Raw genomic sequence first — 21,777 nt, 5'->3', positions numbered from 1 at the left:
TCCCCTCTGTGCCCTCCACCCTCCCCTCCTGCTTCCCCTCTCCACCCTCCCCTCCAGCCTCCCCTCTACGCCCTCCACCCTCCCCTCCTGATTCCCCTCTATGCCCTCCCCTCCCACCTCCCCTCTACACTCTCCACCCTCCCCTCCAGCCTCCCCTCTACGCCCTCCACTCTCCCCTGCTTCCCCTCTACCCCCTCCACCCTCCCCTCCCGCCTCCCCTCTACACCCTCCACCCTCCCCTCCCGCCTCCCCTCTACACCCTCCACCCTCCCCTCCCGCCTCCCCTCTACACCCTCCACCCTCCCCTCCGCCTCCCCTCTACACCCTCACCTCCCGCCTCCCCTCTACACCCTCCCCTCCTGCCTCCCCTCTACACCTTCCGCCCTCCCCTCCCACTTCCCCTCTACACTCTCCCCTCCCCTCCTGCCTCCCCTGTACGCCCTCCATATTCCCCTCCTGCTTCCCCCTATACCCTCCTCTCCCCTCCCTTCCCCTCTATACCCTCTCCCTTCCTCCCACCTCCCCTCTACACCCTCCACCCTCCCCTCCCGCCTCCCCTCTACACCCTCACCTCCCGCCTCCCCTCTGTGCCCTCCAGCCTCCCCTCCTGCTTCCTCTCTATGCCCTCCCCTCCTGCCTCCCCCTATGCCCTCCAACCTCCCCTCCCGCTTCCCCTCTATACTGTCCTGCCTCCCCTTTACACCTACCCCTCCTGCTTCCCCTCTATGCTCTCCCCTCCCCTCCAGCCTCCCTTCCATGCCCTCCACCCTCCCCTCCCGCCTCCCCTCTACACCGTCCTGCCTCCCCTTTACACCCTCCCCTCCTACTTCCCCTCTATGCCCTCCCCTCCCCTCCAGCCTCCCCTGTATGCCCTCCACCCTCTCCTCCCACCTCCCACTACACCGTCCTGCCTCCCCTTTATACCCTCCCCTCCCGCCTCCCCTCTGTGCCCTCCGCCCTCCCCTCCTGCTTCCCCCTATACCCTCCTCTCCCCTCCCTTCCCCTCTATACCCTCTCCCTTCCTCCCACCTCCCCTCTACGCCATCCCCTCTCTTCCCCTCCTGCCTCCCCTGTACGCCCTCCATATTCCCCTCCTGCTTCCCCTCTACGCCCTCTCCTCCCCTCCCACCTCCCCTCTACACTCTCCACCCTCCCCTCCAGCCTCCCCTCTACGCCCTCCACCCTCCCCTCCCGCCTCCCCTCTACACCCTCACCTCCCGCCTCCCCTCTGTGCCCTCCAGCCTCCCCTCCTGCTTCCTCTCTATGCCCTCCCCTCCTGCCTCCCCCTATGCCCTCCAACCTCCCCTCCCGCTTCCCCTCTATACTGTCCTGCCTCCCCTTTACACCTACCCCTCCTGCTTCCCCTCTATGCTCTCCCCTCCCCTCCAGCCTCCCTTCCATGCCCTCCACCCTCCCCTCCCGCCTCCCCTCTACACCCTCACCTCCCGCCTCCCCTCTACACCCTCCCCTCCTACTTCCCCTCTATGCCCTCCCCTCCCCTCCCCTCCAGCCTCCCCTGTATGCCCTCCACCCTCTCCTCCCACCTCCCCTCTACACCGTCCTGCCTCCCCTTTATACCCTCCCCTCCCGCCTCCCCTCTGTGCCCTCCAGCCTCCCCTGTATGCCCTCCACCCTCCCCTCCTGCTTCCCCCTATACCCTCCTCTCCCCTCCCTTCCCCTCTATACCCTCTCCCTTCCTCCCACCTCCCCTCTACGCCATCCCCTCTCTTCCCCTCCTGCCTCCCCTCTACACCCTCACCTCCCCTCCCGCTTCTCCTCTAAGCCCTCTGCCCTCCCCTCTACACTTTCTGCTCTCCCCTCCCATTTCCCCCACACCACACACAACCCGACACACTCCATGCCACAGCTGTTCCCAGAACACAGGGAGGCAGCAGCCCAGCAGGGCCTCCATCTTTCCCACTTCTGTGTGTGACTTCCAACTGCAGATACCCCCATGTCCTTCCTGGCAACATCCGTGGCCTTTGCCCCCTGCAGCAGGCAGAAGTGCTGGGGACCGACACCCCCAGGAACAGCCTTACCCAGAGTCTGAGGGGAGCTGGTGGGTAGATACCTAGGCCCCTTATCTACCTGTCCTCATGGGGTTGTGTTCTGTACTGGCTCCCAGAAGCATCCCCAGGCATGGGGCTGCAGCCACCCGCCCTGGGAGCTGCCGGATAACTGGCTCTTTGCGGCCAACCCCACACTCTCCCCCAGTGGGGTTTCCCTCACCACCCAAGAAACTGTCAGCATCAAACCTGTCTCAAGGCCTGATTCTGGGGGAGGCCAACCCAAGCCTGGTGATGTTCCTGCAGACCCCTGTGTCCCTGCTAATGCCTGTGCCTGGAAAGAATGTGCCTCCGGCCCCAGTGCTGTCTCACCTGGTTGGTGAGGGCTGCGCATCCATGATCCACCTGGTTGGCGAGGGCTGTGTGTCCACGACCCCCCTGGTGGGTGAGGACTGCATGTCCAGGAATCTCCTCAAGCCTCCCCCCTGCTGTGCAGCCCTTGGAGGCTTCACCCGGGGGAGACTACTGCACTCTCAGCTGGGCCCTTGCAGCCTTGGGCACGTGCCGAGGGCAGCGCTGCGTGATGTGAAACAGAGTGGGCTCTGGGAACGCAGTGGGGGTAGCATGGCACGATGTAAAACAGTGCGGGCTCTGGAGACAGAACCAGGGTCCAGTTCTCACTGCACCATGCACTGGCTTGAATGAGTGTTGGCCTCAGTTTCCACATCCATAAAACGGAGGAGATGGACGTAGATGATACCAGCTCATATTGTGAAGATTAAATGCAAGAATGTCTGTCATAGAAGCTCTGAAATGGTGGCATTAGTTGCTGTGGGCATAACTCTGTTATCCCATTTGTCCCACTGCATTAGCTATTTACCAGTAATCAGTTATGTGACACACAGTTTTCGTGTTTACTGTCTCTGGAATCAGGATGTGCCTTACCACCTATGAAACCATTTTTTTTTCCCCTTGGGGATAAGTAAGACAAGGATGCCCCTTACCTCTGACTGCAGCACCTTGGTGCCTGTGAGAGGCACCTTCCCTCCAACCCACACCTTCCACATTGTCTCCTCATCACATGGGAAGCCGGCTACTCCCACAGGCACCCTGCTCCTGCTGAGCATGCCGGCTCGGAAACTCGGAGGGCGAGTTTTCATTGGGATGGACTCTTACCTGGTGGGGCATCTGCTGCCAGCCCCTTCAAGTAGTTTGTGGAATTCAGTGCATGTGGCCAGGGGGCTGGTTCCTGACTAGGGGTCCCCTCAGGTTCCAGAGCCCCCTGAATCCCTGGCTCATCTCCAGAGCCAGCAGCTGTGGCTGCGTTCTTGTCACACATGGAAGCTCTCTGCTCTCCCCTGTGCCTCCAGCTGCAGAAAGTCCTCTCCTTTTAGGGACTCACGTGATTACACTGGGCCCACCCAGCGAATCCAAGACCGTTTCCCAATTTTAAGGTGGGTCACCTAATCCCACCGGCACGGTCCGTCTTGCCAAGTAACACAGCATATTCGTAGGTTCCGGGGGTGTGGGCGTGGACACCTCTGGGAGCCATTCTGCCCCCCTCAGTGGACTAGTGTGCAGTGCAGGCCAGCCAAGGGCATGCATCTGACATGCTGCTCCCTGAGAGGGGCGACCTGGAAGGAACAGGGAGGCAGCACAGTGGACAGCTTTGGCTCTTGCCGTGATCCCTACATAAAAGAATCCTTGCAACTCAGAAGCCAAAACCAGGCAGCATCAGGGCTGGGAGAGCAGGACACATGCGTGGTGTTGGGGGGCCGTCTCCACTGCGGCTGCCTCCATCGGGCCCCAGCCTGCACTTTGTCACAATGGCATTTTAGAGAGTGGGGTCATTTGACAGAGGCCCTTGGTTTGGGGGCAGTCTGGGAGGTCTCCCCACCTCCTGTCCTGAGACTGGGGAGCTAGAATCTTGTGCTGCCCCTGGAGGCAGCTGCCACGGGTTCTGGGCCACATGGAAGGCAGAAAGCCTGTATTGGCCTTTTCCTAACAACCTGACTTCGTATAGGGCATGAGAACCTTTCGCTGATGTCTTCGTATTGTTTCAAAAGGGGGAGAAGTGTTAGTTTCCATCCCTGGTTTTGTTGACTATAGCCAGGATCCATTTTCAGAAGTCCAGGGTAGACCCAGGTTGGCAGAGTACCCTTTCTAGACAGAGTTGCTGCTGATTGACTAAGACATGCCCTCACCCTCTTGCCTCTGAAGAGTAAGTGGTTGAGAGTCTATGCACAGGATGACTCATTTACAATGGGTTTTCCCCAGTGTTTAGCTCACGGGCTTTTCACGGTCCAGAGGCTTGGTGTTTCTTCCACTTCTTTCCCTTAGAGCAGACTGTATGTAAAAATGAAGCTGGAAATGGGGAGAAACTCCATCTGAGCAGCCACTGGGTTAGAATACTAGGGAAGGTTGACAGGGAGAGAGCTCGTACCCTCACACAGTGGAAGTACTGAGGGAAGCTTAGAGGCCGTGCAGGGCGTGGGCAGGTCTGCACCTGTTCCCCAGGCACAGCTACCTGGAAGGCTTTCCAGAACAAGCTAAGAGCATCCTCAACGAACAGCCAGATGTTTTCTACCCATGCCTAGCACTGAGCAACTAAAACTGCCCAGGACATTGGCCCCTGCAGGCAGTGGCAGGCTGCCCCCCAGACCTCACCCAGGCCACAGTACTATGGAGAGTGTGGAGTGAGGTGAGTTTTACCACGAGGCAGCATGCTATATGCCAAACACAGGTGGTTACTGGCTGGGGTGGAGAGAGGTCACCAGTTGGAGAGGAGCAGCCCCGTCCGGGCGTGGAGGTCCCCAGAGCCACGCACTTGCTCAGCTGAGCCAACTTCAGGTCACTATGTGAAGTACCCTTCTCCCTGACCCCAGGAAGGTCCCTTCCTGGCACTGGAGGGAAGCCTCAGGGGAGTGTACCAGGCGACAGCCGTAATCAGTACCTCAGGGAAGGCACCCTGGGCCCGTAGGTGCTGACCATTCATATATATGGATTTTGTATCATCAAAGCACAGGTCATCTTGGGTGAATCTCAGGGGAAGCATGAAGGGTGGAAAAAACAGTTCCAAAGGTTACACTGGATGACCTCCTTTCTGTAACATTCTTGAAATAACAAACCTACAGAAACAGAGAATGGATTAGTGGTTGCGAGGAGTGGGAGCTTGGGGTGCTCGTGGTCATGGAAGGCAACATCCTTGTGCTGATGGACCCCTAGACCTACACACGTAATAATGGTAATAATGTTGCATAGGACATGCATGTGCCCTCTTTTCACATGCACACTTGAGCACAGGAAACACTGGCAAGAGCTGGATAAACTAGGTTGATTGTATCAGTAGCAGTGTCCTGGTCATGATGTTATACTATCGTTTTGCAAGATGTTACCACTGCCGGAAGCGAAGTGAAGGGACCATGAGCTCTTTTAGTGTTACAGTGTTACTTCTCACAACCACACCGGGCTCCACAGTTTTCTAAAAAGAAAGCGCTCAACTAAGAAAAGGAAAACTTGGGAGGCCGAGACGGGTGGATCATGAGGTCAGGAGATCGAGACCATCCTGGCTAACATGGTGAAACCCCGTCTCTACTAAAAAATACAAAATCTAGCCGGGTGAGGTGGCGGGCGCCTGTAGTCCCAGCTACTCAGGAGGCTGAGGCAGGAGAATGGCGTGAACCCGAGAGGCAGAGCTTGCAGTAAGCTGCTATCCGGCCACTGCACTCCAGCCTGGGCGACAGAGTGAGACTCCGTCTCAAAAAAAAAAAAAAAGAAAAGCAAAACTATAATTAATCATAAGCAAATGTTGATGTTGAACATTATGTTTTTTCCTTTTTCCCTAGCATGCTTTTAATCAGATCGTGACGGTAGATATTGACTTAGCTTCCCTGATGAATACAGGTCAGGACCTGCACACAAGGGCCCTGACAGCAGGCAGCTACTGTCTAGTTAGAATATAAATAATGCTGCCTCCATGATTATTGATTGAGGAACTGTGATCAAATGGGGAATGTATGAGTTGTGCAATGAAGACGAGCTCGAAAAAGGTAGACATTAAATGTCTGCAATATTTCTTCAGGCTTGGTCTATACGCATGAAAACCTAAGTAGAGAAATCCGCTTCCTTCTAATGAATATGCAGCCATCTCCTCAGCCAGGGTGGTTAATTCAGGCAGATTCTTTCTGCTTGAGTGGTCCAGGTAATCGCAGAAGTGAAACCTCACTTTGCCTCCATTCAGAAACCTTCAGCCACTTCCCCCTTAATCGTTTCTTTGAAATGCTTAGTTTTCATTTCTCTTTTTCATCTGTTAGGTTCCACCTTGTTTTAAAGATACAGTCAATATAGGAGGCATGCCAAGCTATATTATCCACATTCAACACAATTATAATGAAAATAAACCAACTCTGGAAGACAGTTCCCAGAAATTAATTATCACACAGAAAGTGAACACAACAGCCTTTTGTGATCGTGATAATGAAATCACCACCACCTTAATACTTGACAGACTTGGCCATGCCTCTGTTGAATTTCTGCTGAATAAACTGGAAAAATATTGCAATTGGCTCTCCAAGGAAATTCATTGTTTAATACAAGCACTATTTTTTTTCTGCAGAACAGGCGAGTGGGGTATCTAGAGATTGCAAGTACCTAGGAGTTTCCTTTGCTGGTAAAGATAGATTAGCACTCCCCTCTATTTTTTCTCTTAGTTATTATTTTGTATTCCATTGAAGTATTAAATCTCTATTTTGGAGAAGAACTGCTAAGAATTTAAAAAATATGTTAATAAGCTGTTCCTCGATACAGGCTGCACACCTTCCTCAGGCACTTGACAAGCTTCACGAGCTCGTGTTTAGTTTAGATACTGAAGCAAACTAGCCCGTAAAATACGGTGCTGTAAATATAAACCTTTATGAACCTCTTGGGATCGTCCTTCTAAAATGTGAATTAAGATATTCCATGATTCAAGCCCATAAACTGAAAAGTAGCCATCACCCTGAGTAGTAATTTGCCTTCTGAAACCCCAGACTGTAAATTGCCTTTGGCCTGTGCTCACTGAATTTTGAGTTTGTATGCACGATGCTAACTAAGGATGAAGTTTTCAAGAAGAGTTTTTAAGAGGAGCCCAAACTATTTTAGGTTATATGGTCTCTTGACATATCCTTCTTTGGCTTAGGGACTTTTTTTTATTTTTTGTTTGAAGAGCCACCATATTTTACTGCTGAGCCTGAGAGTCGGATTTCAGCTGAAGTAGAAGAAACCGTGGACATCAGATGCCAAGCCATGGGTGAGTGCGGAGTGGCTGCTGGACAAGGAGCCATGACTGGGAGGAAGGGAAACAATCTTTTTCCACAGCAGAATGGCTGTCATTCTAGGGAGACATTGAGTGTGACGGCGAAGGCAGACCTCAGAGGGTAGATCCGTGTTGGGGCAGTGACCATGGGTAAGGCATTGGACTTTGCCGAGATTTTGCTTCCTCCCCTGCAAAACAGAGATGATAATATTTACCCAGCAGAGCCAAAAGGAAGCCTCCATCCACCCCCAGACAGAGAGGGGACTCCGTCATATCCTGTGCCCTCCCCTTCCAAGGCCCTGACTCCACAAGAGTGTGACCTCCCCGAGACTCGGGGCAGAAAATTCTTTCTCATCCATGGGGTGACTGGGACTGGTGACCACATCCACTCTGTAGGAGGAGAGATGGGTGTCCATGTATTTGTAGTAGATATACGGGGTACAAGGCAATTTTGTTCCGTTGATGTATTGCACAGTGGTGAAGCCAGAGCTTGGAGTGTGTCCATTACTGGAGTGATGTCCCTTGTACCCGTTAAGTAATTTCTCATTGCCCACCCTACACCCTTTTGAGTCCCCATCGTCTGTCCTTCCACACTCTGCGTCCATGTGCACATGTGACTTAGTGCCCACTTATTAGTGAGAACAGACGTCTTTATCTTTCTGTGTCTGAGTTCTCTCACGTAACTCAATGACCTCCAGTTCCATCCAGGTTGCTGCAAAAGACACCATTTTATTCTTTTTTGTGGCCGAATAGTACTTGAATAGAAAATGTTGCTTTTTTTTTTGCCTTTTCAGCTCTAGGTCCACTTTTCCTTTGCTGTTCAGGTCATTCCAGCCTTCATCCCCATGCCTCAGTTACGAGCTGCCCACGGTCACCATCTCATGTCAGGCAGCACAGTCATTTACACAAAACCTTCTAGCAGAGACAGGCTTGTCAAGGCAGTTTCGTTAACAAAATCTGTGTTCGTATTCTGGCAACTATCAAGAAATGAAGAGGATCTCTTCTCTTTTGTTTGTACCCATCCGTCCTAAGGATGGAATTTTCTCCTACCCCCTAAGAACTTGGAGGGTAAGAAGGACTACCTGTTTTATAAATCTTCAAAACAGCTCCTAGGAGAAAGACGATTATCTCACGGTACCACAGGAAAACCAAGCCCTAGAAAGCATGGTTAAGTAATGTGCCCAAGGCACTGGGCCACAAGCTGAAATGGGATCCTTCTCTTGTGAAGTCATTGCCCAGCGTGTGGCCTGTGGGAGTTGCTCATTAAACACTGGGTACGTAACTTACCTAGGGCCACGTGGTAATGGAGGCAGGACCCAGACGCAAATCTGTCAGCCACCAGAGCAGCCACCTGGCTCTTGCCAGAACACTGGCTTCGCCCAGGACCTGAAGCCCCGGACTTAGAACAAATGTCATTTGTCCCTACCGGCAACTATGTGGATGCCATTTCTTATTCCTGAAAATGAAAATGGTATGTCACCCTTCCAGTGCTGTGTCACCCTTCCAGTGCTGGTGGTGGAGGGAAAGATCAGCCTCAGCCCAGAGACCCCCTCCCAACCCGCTGTGCTTTGTAACGACTGCTCCCCATCCGGGACTTGGTTGAATAGGAGTCCTGGTCCTCAGCTCCTGACCAGCTCCCAGCGGCTGCTGTCCACGGCTGTGTTCTGTTTCTGTTCTTCTCTGTTCCAGCTCTACTGATGCAGCAAATGGGAGGGGGGGAAGTGACAGAAGAGTAAGATGAATTTTACATGGAATGTCTTTCTTACGGTGGTTGCATTGTTCTTTGTTATGTAAGTGCCAACTTCTTAAGGCCAACAGCTCTGTGAATGTGAAGCTATAAAATATTTAGAGAGCTTGTATTTCAGAAATAGTATACAATACTGCGGGGGATAAGATTTCTGTTATGACATTAAATTGCCCCAAAATAGAAATACTCCCAGTTCCCTATGTGCTAACAATTATTTTTCAACAAATGACAATCTTAAACTCCCTTTGACAAGAGAAGTTTTTTTTTTTTTTTTTTTGCATGACTTCTGCAGGGTAAAGTGCTTGTTAAGTGTAGACTTAGAAATATTGGCCGGGCGCGGTGGCTCAAGCCTGTAATCCCAGCACTTTGGGAGGCCGAGATGGGCGGATCACGAGGTCAGGAGATCGAGACCATCCTGGCTAATATGGTGAAACCCCGTCTCTACTAAAAAATACAAAAAACTAGCCGGGCGACGAGGCGGGCGCCTGTAGTCCCAGCTACTCGGGAGGCTGAGACAGGAGAATGGCGTGAACCCGGGAGGCGGAGCTTGCAGTGAGCTGAGAGCTGGCCACTGCACTCCAGCCTGGGCGGCAGAGCCAGACTCCGTCTCAAAAAAAAAAAAAAAAAAAAAAAATGAAATATAGAGAGAACAGATCTTCTGACATTGCACTGCCGTCATATAATTTACTGCTTTCTTTTAATTTTGACAGTGAAACTATAGCAGCATGCGAAGTGGTTATTCCTTACGAAAGTGACATCGTGTAACTGCTATTATGAGATATTACATGAAATGGTTATGCTTTTACCTTGAAATGGATTTTTTAAAATTTCCTGACTTAATGAAAAGTGACAGGAAACATAATTAAGGCAAAGAAGAGAATCTGAGAAGACATTATCTTGAGATATTCCATGGCATTAACTTTATTTATTAAAGTCGACATCTCACGCCTAGCCACGTGCCGCCTTAAATCAAGGGGTTTTGGTGTGCTTTACACTGAAGCATGTCAAGATAGGTTTTTAATTTAAATCCACTTTCTATTTAGGGAAACTGAGGTACAGAACCATCTGAGATCTAGAGCTAAGTCTAGAGATGCCTCGTGGAGCAAAGCAGCTTTTCCTGTATCCACAATGGAATACCTCTTGTGCCTCCTCAACCCTTAGCAAGGCTACTTAACCTAAGAAATTGCTCCTCTCAGACAGTAGAACTCCATGAAGGCCCGTGGTATCCAACCCTTTTGATAGGGAGTGTGTAAAAGATGGCACTCATTTTCATTGTTAGCTGTTGGGATGAATAGTGATACTGTCTTTGAGCACTCACCAGGTGCCGGGCATAAGAGTTTTATAAATACATACGTAAATGTACACACGCACATGTATATGCACCAACTCACACAGACACACATAGAAACACATGTATACACGTATATACAGGTGCACAGATATATACACAGATGTACACACGTATACACACATGCACATGTATACACATACATATATACATAAACACATGCACATATATGCACAAACATGCACACATATACACACATAAACACGTACACAATGCACATATATACACATGCACAAACTCACATGCACATACATATACATACACACAAACACATCCAATCTTCAATCTTCTGAAGTCATGATGGTCATTCAGTTACCTGCATGTGAGGAAACAGAGACAAAGAAAGGGACAGGTACTGTACTCTGCCCAAGGTGACACCATCCGCAAGGCATGGACCTGGGATGTGACTGTGGCCTGTGTCCTCTTCTCTGCCCCTGTGACCCTGTGCCCGAGCCCTCCCACAGTGGCTGAGTAGGGCACTGCAGAACAGAGAGGGCTTCATCTCCATCTGAACCTTAAGGTCAGTCTCAGCTGGTATCTCCGTCTTTCCAAACAAGAGCACGAGCCTGTGTGGGTTCAGAGTGGAGCCTGGAAGTCACCACAGCCGGGGTTGTCGGAGTTCGTGCCAGCTATTCCTCTCAATGCCCCTCTGTGTCGATTGCTTCATGTACAATGAGAAAAATAGCTCCTTACAGAGTGGTTGAAAGCATGAATAGACAAGAAAATGCCTATTAAAATATTGCCATTCTAGCCTTTGAAACAGATGTGCCTCAGTCCTCACATCAGGAATTATTTTTAAAATCCTATTTATTCCCATTCCTACGCAGGGGTCCCCCTTCCCACCCTCCAGTGGTACAAGGATGCCGTCTCCATCAGCAGGCTCCAGAATCCTCGATACAAAGTGCTCGCCAGCGGAGGCCTGCGCATCCAGAAGCTGCGTCCAGAGGACTCCGGAATCTTCCAGTGCTTTGCCAGCAATGAAGGAGGGGAGATCCAGACCCACACCTACCTGGATGTAACCAGTGAGTACCCCCAGGCCCACAGTTACATGACCTGGACATATCCAGTGAGTACACCCAGACCCATGGCTACCCGGATGTAACTAGTGGGTACACCCAGGCCCACGGCTACCTGGGTATATCCAAGGGGTACGCCCAGTCCCACGGCTACCTGGGTATATCCAAGGGGTACGCCCAGGCCCACGGCTACCTGGGTATAGGCCCACGGCTACCTGAGTATATCCAGGGGGTACGCCCAGGCCCACGGCTACCTGGGTATATCGAGGGGGTACGCCCAGGCCCACGTCTACCTCACCTATCAGCAAAGCTGGACTGGGCCTTCAAGGCAGAACTTCCCAAACTTTGCCCCGTATAACACACACAGAAAGTGGTAGTATCTGTTCAGCCCCCTGAGGTAAACGGAGAAGGTAATGTGGCCAGAAGTGGCCAGACCAGGAGAGCCAGCTCTCAAGCACACCTGAAGCCTTTGTGGGTCCTGTGGGGAAACTGCTTAGGCCCATTTGCTGCACAGATGCCCTGTCACTCCCCGCCCCTAGCGCCCTCCTCTTCTCAGGGCAGCCTTGCCTCTTCCTGCACTAAGCCCTCCTCTTTCTTGAGGAGAAGTAGAATAAAAAAATTCCCCTTATTTTCTGGACAGAATTGGAAGGACTATTGAGTGAGTAGCTCACTCCTAATCTTTTTCTTTTGATCTTTTTTCTGTTTTTTTTTTTTTTTTACATTCATTCTCTATTTTACTTTCCTTGAACGATTATAGTTCTTTCATGAGTTTCTTTTATTATCCCATTAACAGAAATACCTTGGCACTCTGTCTTTGAAAAATAAACTCAAGGTAAAGGTTTTCATTGTTTCTGTGGGTTTTCTTTTTAATCTCCCATGGTTGTATATTGTTCTTCTAAAATGAAGTAGAATCTAGTGATTATGGAATTATATACCTTTCACGTTTGCCCTTTTGGGAGCAAAATGCTGATATCCTCAGGGGTGAGAGCTGTTGGAGAGAGCAAATCAATGTCACTGTGTGCACAGCTGAGGGCTCTTCCCACCCAGAGCCTGCGAAGAGACTGACCAGGTGTGTAGCAAGCTATACATGTGTTTTGGTGAACTAGGGGGTCCCTTCCTTGAATCTTGCCCTCGGGTCAAGTTTGTCTTTCACTTTGGAGCTTAGGAAACCACTATTGCTTCAAGCAGTGGAAATAATATTGGATGCTCAAGTCAGAAGGTGAGTCTTGATCGATTAGAATTATTTGAAGCCTATCTTGCAATCGTGAACTGGGACGTTCTGGAGCAGGGATCGACAAGCTTTTTCTGTGAAGGGCCTAACGGTAGATATTTTTGGCTTTGAAAGATGTGGCCTACTCAGCATTGCTGTAGTCACCTCAAAGCAGCCACAATTCTCAGCACATGCGAGTGGCTGTATTCCAATAAAACTTTATTTACAAACACAGGGTGCAGGCTGAATTTGGCCCCCAGGTTGTCATTTGCCAATCTCCATTCCGGTGAGAGACTTAGGAATGAGAATAAAGGAGAACCCAGAGAACATGACTGGGTTTCTCTCAGCCCCAGTTTTCTCGTCCGTTACAGTGGAGCTAACCAAGCCCAGATGATAGGATTCCCATGAGGGTCAGATTGGAAATGGAAAGTGTCGCCTAAGCTGTTACCATGGCAGTCAGTGAGTGAACAAACAAATAAATGATTGCAATCATGTTATCTGCTTTGTAGTAAGAGGTTTTGTGCAGAATGAATTTTTTAATTAAAATACCCTTAATGAAAGGAAAATGTGCTTTAAAAAATCGATAATGATTTGCTCATTTAGCAAGCGGCTATTGAGCATCTGTGTCGGGCACTCTGGATGAGGCTTTGGGGACACAGCTGTGAGGAAGGCAGGCGAGGTTCCTGTGTTTCCAGGACAAGGGGGTCTGCGGGGAGGAGAAGGGCAGTGAAGGATGAGTTGACTCCGGCCAGCCAGGGGTGCTGCAGAAAAGGGGAGTGGGTGCGGTGGCAGAGTGAGCCAGAGGTCTCCCCCAGACGGTGTGTCGGGGGGCTTCTCTAGGAGAGATTTAGAAGGAGCAGGAGTGTGAACTCTCAGGGACATGCGCGTTGCACAGGCTGGAGGGGACAGCAAGTGCCTTGGAAGAACAAGCTCGGCATGTAGTGCAGGTGAAGGGAGGTGGATAGGATGGGGCTCAGTGACAAGCAGGGTGGCCATGATGGGCCAGAGGGCAGAGGGATAGGCAGGGACAGGGGCCGAGAACAGGAGGAGCCTCAGGAGCTATGAGCAAGCAGGGAAGGGCCATGAAGGCCTTTGTAGTTTTCAAAGGGCAGCCCAAGGCTGGCTACCTCAGGGACCCTGACAGTCAGAAGTGTTGAGACCTGTTAGAGGACCCTGCAGCCTCTGGCAAGACCCTGGACTCAGGTGGTTGCATGCAAGGTGGAGAGACAGGGTCAGCTTCAGGAAGGGTCCTGGCAATGAAGTTTCTGGGACTTGCTGTGGTCCATGGGATTCTCAGCAGGTGCAGGAAGAGGCAGCGGCTGTGCCCTGGGTTCTGTGAGGTCTACTCACTTCTTTCCTTGAGGGGTATCAGCCCAGGGACCCTCACAGAAGACTTGAGAGACGCAGATCACTGTCGTACGAGGGGTTCTGGTTAATTGTTATTGGGTAGCACAGAGTCAGGCGAGCGCTCGCTGAAGCCATTAGGAACTCCTCCTGTCTTTCCTCGGTCTGACTCGGGACTGCTGGAGGCCCTGACCATCCCCCACGAACAAGAAGAAACCCCGCGCTTGGGGCTCATGACACCTTCCAGAAATGGATCTTTATGGAGGTCTTTGAAACCTGGTTATTTTAGCTCTCGGGACAGATCCTAGAAAGGATCCTAGAAAGTGTCATCTTGTGGATGATATTTTATATTCAATAATTAGCTTTTTTTGTTTTTGTTTTTGAGATGAGGTCTCACTCTGTCACCCAGGCTGTAGCACAGTGGCATAATCATAGCTCACTGCAGCCTTGACCTCCTGGACTCAAGCAATCCTCCTGCCTCCACCTCCCAAGTACATGGGACAACAGGCGTGCACCACCATGCTTGGCTAAGTTTTCATTTTTGGTAGAGACAGGGATCTCACTGTGTTGCCCAGGCTGGTCTCAAACTCCTGAGCTCAAGCAATCCTCTTGCCTCAGCCTCCTAATGTACTGGGAATACAGGTGTGGGCTACCTTTCATTTAAAGAACAAAAGCAATCTTTTGGCTGATCTAAATAAATGCCTCTCCTCTCTTTAACATTCATCTAAAACTGTTCTTCCTGGGCCCTTGCACCTTCCCACTTGTGTGTCTATTACATCATGATGCTGTATTTTCTCTCCAGGTTGTAAACAAAGATAGGTAACTCCTGGGAGACGAACAGTGGAGGGCTGCCATCCCTCCTGAACAGCGTTTTTTTGTGTGTGTTACTACAGTTATCTCTGTGACTGGCTCTCTGAAGCCCGTGCAGGATACTCCGCCAAGCTGGTGTGAGCATCTCAGGGGAACGAGGCCCTGATCATTTCATTAACTCCTCTTCTCAGATATCGCTCCAGTGTTCACCCAGCGGCCAGCAGACACCACGGTTACCGATGGGATGACAGCCATTCTGAGGTGTGAGGTGTCCGGGGCTCCCAAACCCGCCATCACCTGGAAAAGAGGTGGGTAGCGTCCACCACCCACAACAGCATGGCCCATGTAGAACATAACCTATCGGGCCAGGGCTTGCTTCTTACTCACTCTCTTGTTTATTCATTTATGCGTTCACTCAATGAAGATTCAGTAACCTCTTATGGCAGCAGTCCCCAACCTTTTTGGCTCCAGGGACCAGTTTCGTGGAAGAGAATTTCTCCACCGTCTCCGGGGGGCGGGGCTGATGGTCTCAGGATGAAACTGTTCCATCTCAGATCATAAGATTCTTCTAGGGAGTGTGCAGCCTAGATCTGTGGAATGCACAGTTCACTGGAGGGTGTGCGCTCCTGTGAGAATCTAATAGCACTGCCGAACTGACAGGAGGGGGAGCTCAGGCAGTCGTGCTCGGTGGCCACCGCTCACCTCCTGCTGCGCAGCCCAGTTCCAAACAGGTCTGCGGCCCAGGGCTTGGGGACCCCTGATTTACAGAATGCCCACCAGTGGGCACAAGGATAAACAGGACAGACAAGATCCCTGCCTTCTAGAAAGGGAAACACACATTAGAAAAAGAGAAGGATTGTGCAAATGTCACTCTTCACTACCCATGCCCTTCAGAGAGGGCCTCAGGCCTCCTCGGGCCTTCCCGTGTCAAGCACTGGATGTGAAATCAGTCTGCTAGCACTCACTTCTCCCACTGTTAAGTGGAGCTCTTCCTTATGACATTCAGAATTAAGGATCACAACCTTTGTTTTGTTGAAGAAAGATGCTTCCAGGGCCACATCGTTCCATGCCCTCCCCAGTCAACCTGGGGCACTTCAGCCCACCGTGGGTTCAGTTCCTGGGAAGGCCGCCTTTGCAGTTCCGATAGCCCCTTCCACGAGGGCCACTGAAAGAAGAGCACACAGAGTCCATCCTGAACAAGTCTGCGCTGAGTCTTGTTGATTCACGTGGATGAGCTCCTCATACTTGCTGGCCTGTATCAGGCTGACGTGCCAAAAGCCTTATCTTTCTCTTCCTGCTGGAAAACCGCATGGCAGCTTCTCGAGTCTCAGAGGTACAATCACTGCACTCAGACACGGCTGCTAAAGATCTGGGACACTACAGATCAATAACAGGGCTGGGCTCTTACTTTCTCTTGTTTTCCTGCCTAATTTTGAACATAATAGCTTTATATAAAAATGTTTCAAATACATGCAGATATAAAGAAAACTAAAAACCCATCACCCAAAAATAGCAATCACATTCACGAATCGTAATTTGTTTAACCAAATCTCTCAATATTGAGCAAGTGGGATGTTCTTGGTTTTTGTTATTCTAAACAGTGCTAGCAGATACTGCTTCAGTTATTTCTTTGCATACAATTTTCACTTTATTCTGATTATTTCCTTAAGTTATTTCTTTGTTGTGTTAGTCCACTCTCACACTGATATAAAGACATACCTGAGACTGGGCAATTTACAAAGAAAAGAGGTTGAATTGAGTCACAGTTCTGCATAGCTGGGGAGGCCTCAGGAAATCATAGTGGAAGGTGAAGAGGAAGTAGGCTCGTCTCATGTGGCTGCAGGACAGAGAAGGAGCGAAGGGGGAAGTGCCAACTTTAAGCCGTCAGATCTCATGAGAACGCCCTTGCTATCAGGAGAACATCCTGGAGGAACCACCCTCAGGATCCAGTCACCTCCCACCAGATTCCTTCCCCGACATGTGGGGATTACAATTCAAGACAAGACCTGGGTGGGGACACAGAGCCGAACCATGTTACTTGTTTATGGCTCTCACCACTATCTTCCTTTCCTTCAAGTGTTATGACTGTAACATGCCTCTTTTCTCTACTGTTCTTCAGAAAACCACATTCTGGCCAGTGGCTCTGTCCGGATTCCTAGGTTCATGCTTCTTGAATCGGGGGGTCTACAGATAGCGCCCGTCTTCATCCAGGATGCTGGCAACTACACCTGCTATGCGGCCAACACGGAGGGCTCCCTGAACGCATCGGCCACGCTCACCGTGTGGAGTAAGGAGCAGCCCTCACATGTCAGCCTTTTATTAGCTACGGTTTAATCATCATGTCGTCATGTGCTTCGGGGATGTCAACATGCCCTTGGGCTTGCTAATTTAATCAAAAGAGAATGATTATTTTTACAACTGGTTTACAGAAATCTGTTGAGAAATGAAATTTTCAGTGTCTAAAAGAATAATTAGAAAATGTATTCAGATTTAATGGGGGCATTGCAGGAGAGATAAAAGATTGACTTCTTAAAGTCAGTGGAGATATTACACAAAGCTAGCTCAAATCACAAAACTGATATGTTGGTTAATTTTATAAGCAATTTATAAGAAAATTAAGAATTAAAATCCTAAAGAAGGAATATTTTGCCATATAATTATTACGAACAACTAAAACATTTCTAATATATTAACTATCAGTGTTTCTTGTATATTAGGAGTGAACTGAAAGAAAAATCTTCATTGTTTCTCCAGCTTTTGCACTTTTTTTAATCAACAAGACACGTTTTGGAAATGCAGAGTAGTTTTCTGGAGCTTAAGCATTGGACCAAATGGCCCCCCATTGCCACTTTTTAGCTTCAATGTCCAATATACTTTCTCCTCTCTGTCTCATCTCAATCTGTACTACTAAAAGCTCATTATTCACAAAGCAAAAGAGTGCTCACTCACAGATTTTTACAAAGCTATCTACATGAGGAGAGAAAATTTTAACTTGCTTGAGGGAGTAATTTGTTAAAATGCCATTCTTCCAGAAAAAGTAAATCATTGTGCTTTCTTTCATATTTGTCTAGCATTTTCTATCATATAGTTGGTGTCCACTTTGATAAACAACTCTTTCTAATTTGTTAAGTGTTCTAAAATGATCATGAGTTTAAAGGAAATTAATCCAAGTTCCCACTATACTGTCAAGTACTAAAAAGCAGCTTTTGTTCCATTTGGTGGATGACTCTCTCAATCACTTCGTTCATTGTATATCCCTAAATAGTAACCATACATTTAACCCATGTATGCCTGAGGTTGCAGTTTTGTGAACTTTTGCAATCAGAACTTAAGCAATGGCCTTGAACAGTAGGATATTAAAAAGCTTACGAAAAAATGGCATCTGAATCCCTGTAGATCATTCACCAGAAAATTTTGTGGATCCACTGAGATTCAACATTATAACGACACTAGCCTGACTGGGATAACACTTTGGTGGCTTTACAGAACGTTTTCACACACTCTGCCCACTTTAATCTGTACAACTATTAGTGACATTAGCATTCCCTTCCATAGCCAGGAAAACTAAGATGCAGAGATGTTTTTCTGGACTCATCATTAGCAGAGGTCAGGCTTGGCCTCCAACTTAGCCTCCTGACTCCCAGGTCTGGACTCTGTTCCTGGAAGCAGAGCAGGTCCCCCTTAGAGTTATGGGTGCCACAGTGACCCATCGCACGGGCAATCTGCAGGTCCCCACCCTGTACTGGCTTGCGGGAGGTGGGCAAGTCACTGCATCTCTGAGCGTCCATCTTCCTTCCTGAAAACCGAGAGCAGTAATATGACAGCCCTCACAAGAGTGTCTTGAGGAATAAATACAACAACTTAAACAAAAGCATTTGGCAGACTCACAAAGTGCCACGCAGACACTAGAAATGACTAGAGTGATGGTCATCTAGGGAGAGAATCTAGGTTTTATTTTAGAGTCCAGAACCTCATCCACACCTGCATGGGATGGTCCATGTTCATTTACTTCCATGGTGTTTGAGGTTAAAGGTGATTTAGGAAGGGTGAGTGGGTTGACAGACTTTGCTGCAACACTTGACTTTTTTGTTTGTTGTTAATTCCCCTAGCATTTCTGAGAACGATCCATTTGCACTCACTCTGCCAAGATGAGAGAAAACTTGGAGGTTGTGATGTCAGATGACCAGGGCATTATCACCGCGAGGGCAGAAACTCTCAAACTTGTCATGTCGTCTGACTCGGGACTTGTGTTTTTTCAGATCGGACGTCCATCGTCCACCCTCCTGAGGACCACGTGGTGATTAAGGGGACCACGGCTACGCTGCACTGTGGAGCCACGCACGACCCCCGCGTTTCCCTCCGGTCAGCACAATCAGTTACAATGCTTTGGGGCTTGTTGATATTTTGTGAGTTTCTGAAGTGAAGTCGAGACGAGGAAGAAGAATTGGGGGAACTTTGATTTCAGCGGCAGGTCCCTGATTATGGCATCTTCTGGTTGTGGGCACCATCATTCATCACACAAATCCCATTTTCCACTCCAGCCTTATGTATTATTTAGAGTGAACTATGTTCCACTTCATGACTTTAATGCTGCTTTTCATGATTTCTTCCTGCCAAGGTTAATACACTGTCTGTAAAACGTACTTGTCAGAGGCTGATACTCAGTGAGAGAAGAATCCAGAGGGATCGACTAGGATTCAGCAGTGTTTACATGGGGGCTGTGCTGCTCCCTGGCTCCCTGGAGGGGGAGTTATTTACTGGATAATTTCATCATGAAATGGCAGGGAGGGAGGCCTGTGCATGGGACAAAGGCAGCCACAGCCCCCAGCGCACTCATGGGAAGGTACATGCCAAGGAGACCGGATATGAGGGTTCTCTTTTTTTCTTTTTTTTTTTTGAGACAGACTCTCGCTCTGTCACCCAGGCTGGAGTACAGTGGCACGATCTCAGCTCACTGCGAGCTCTGCCTCCCGGATTCACACCATTCTCCTGCCTCAGCCTCCCGAGTAGCTGGGACTACAGGCGCCCGTCACCACGCCCGGCTACTTTTTTGTATTTTTAGTAGAGACGGGGTTTCACCGTGTTAGCCAGGATGGTCTCGACCTCCTGACCTCATGATCTGCCCGCCTCAGCCTCCCGAAGTGCTGGGATTACAGGCGTGAGCCGCTGCGCCCGGCCAAGGGTTCTCTAAAGGAATGCTGACGTCCCGTCTTTGTTTGAATTCAGGTCAGGAAAGTAACTGTGCAAAATACGAGACTCCAGGTGAAATTGTGGCAGCAGACAGGTGGGCGCCAATGGGGAACTGTTCCCTGAAGAGCAGCCACCTTCAGGATAGTTTTAAATTTTTGGAATCAGCCTTGAAAGTAAAAAAAGAAAAGTCCAATCATCATAGTATTTCCACTCCAGCCTTACCCTAGAAGGGCACAGTGCGTGAGTCGAATGGGCAGACTCAAGACGCCCTCCTGCTTTCTGGGGCCTCTCACCCCGAGCAGAGGGGACGGCTGTGGGTGCACGGTCAGCAGCAGGACGCGGAGCCTCGGCGGCTGTTCTTTCGCGCTTCTTGAGTGGGTGTTTGGCCAACTGTAAATTTCCATGTCTCCACCTGACTCCCTGGGGTTTCCCAGGGCTCAGAATCCAAATGTGGTTTAGGTACCAGGGTGTCGAATGTAAAACAAAACAAACAAACAAAAACTAGCAAGTGAAAGATGACCTAGAACACCCCCACCCCCCCACCCTGTGGCTGCTCTGGAGATGGTTGTCAGGCCTGGGAAAGAGGTCCTTCCTAAGTGATTTGGAGTAGGACTTCAAGGAAGTCTGCTTTCTGCTACTCTGACAGCTCACAAAGAACCCCCTCGGATCTCTGTGGTCTCCTTGTAGCTTGTTATATGCGATGAAATTGGAGGCCCCTTCCTGAGATGGAACTGGGTTACTCGCTCTCAGGGTGTCCCTCATCCCAGGGTTGCTCTGCCCTGAGGAGCGCCAGGCCCTAAGTGACCATTCCAGCCGGATGCGGTGCCCGGGTGTGAGCAATCTGTCCATCTCCCTCTTGTGGAATCAGCCCTGTTCTATCTCAGGGTAATTGCTGATAAGAGTAGTTTGTAAATGTCCGTACTTAAGAATATGAAGGCTTTAAAGAACTGGGCAAGTTTTGAAAATCCGATCACATTATTGTGGAAAAGAAAAACAGCACTTTCATTCCATATAGCAATGAGTGCTGCCCCTGCCCGTGGTCATCTCAAGACTGGACAGCCTCTCAGTTGATTCTGTATTTGAAAAGAAAAATGTGCTCAAATTGCTACAGATAGATTAAATGAGAAAGAAATGCAATTTTAAGGACCATCTGCCAGAATGGTCAAATTTTAAGAAAATATGTTTTTGAAGTGTGATTTTTTTTTTTTCATGAGTTGAGCAATTCCACTCTGCAGTTTTTTTTAAATAGTCGTTGCCTCCTGTCCAGACAATACTCTTGTCCTCCAGGAGCATTACCGGGGCAGGAATGTTGGGTGCCGTTTTCATAGGTGACAGGTATGCCCGTGGTTCTACCGACTTCTCATCTCTAGAACACAAGATCAGACAGGCAGGGGCAGTCATTTTCATTGTCCTGTTTTTAACCTCAGCATCTGTTTTTGTATTATGACCAAGATATCTGGTTGCTTTTCTTTTTTTTATTATTATTATTTGGTTTAATTCACATGCCATAAAATTCACTCTTTTAGGCCAAGTGCAGTGACTGAGACCTGTAATCCCAGCCCTTTGGGAGGCCAAGGCGGGCAGATCCCTTGAGGCCAGGAGTTCAAGACCAGCCTGGGCCACATGGCAAAACCTCATCTCTACTAAAAATATTTTTTAAAAAATTAGCCGAGCATGGTGGCACACACCTGTGGTCCCAGCTACTCAGGAGGCTGAGGCACAAGAATTGCTCAAACCCAGGAGGTAGAGGCTGCAGTGAGCCAAGATCGTGCCACTGCACTCCAGTCTGGGCCACACAGCAAGACTCTGTCTC

General features: G+C 49.4%; 1 protein-coding gene across 1 annotated transcript in view; it reads left to right on the top strand.

The window, feature by feature from the left end:
- SDK1 (sidekick cell adhesion molecule 1) overlaps positions 1 to 21,777 on the top strand; it is a 990,930-nt gene that overhangs the window by 662,446 nt on the left and 306,707 nt on the right. Inside the window, 5 exon segments of the mRNA XM_033191941.1 lie at positions 7,210 to 7,293; positions 11,222 to 11,416; positions 14,966 to 15,082; positions 16,894 to 17,061; positions 19,034 to 19,136. Coding sequence (XP_033047832.1) covers positions 7,210 to 7,293; positions 11,222 to 11,416; positions 14,966 to 15,082; positions 16,894 to 17,061; positions 19,034 to 19,136 — 667 coding nt within the window.

The sequence above is a fragment of the Trachypithecus francoisi genome, unplaced genomic scaffold, assembly GCF_009764315.1.
Source record: "Trachypithecus francoisi isolate TF-2019V2 unplaced genomic scaffold, Tfra_2.0 Lachesis_group4, whole genome shotgun sequence".
Classification (NCBI taxonomy): Eukaryota; Metazoa; Chordata; class Mammalia; order Primates; family Cercopithecidae; genus Trachypithecus; species Trachypithecus francoisi.
The sequence above is the reverse complement of the archived record's forward strand: the minus strand, read 5'-3'. Positions and strand labels throughout refer to the sequence as shown.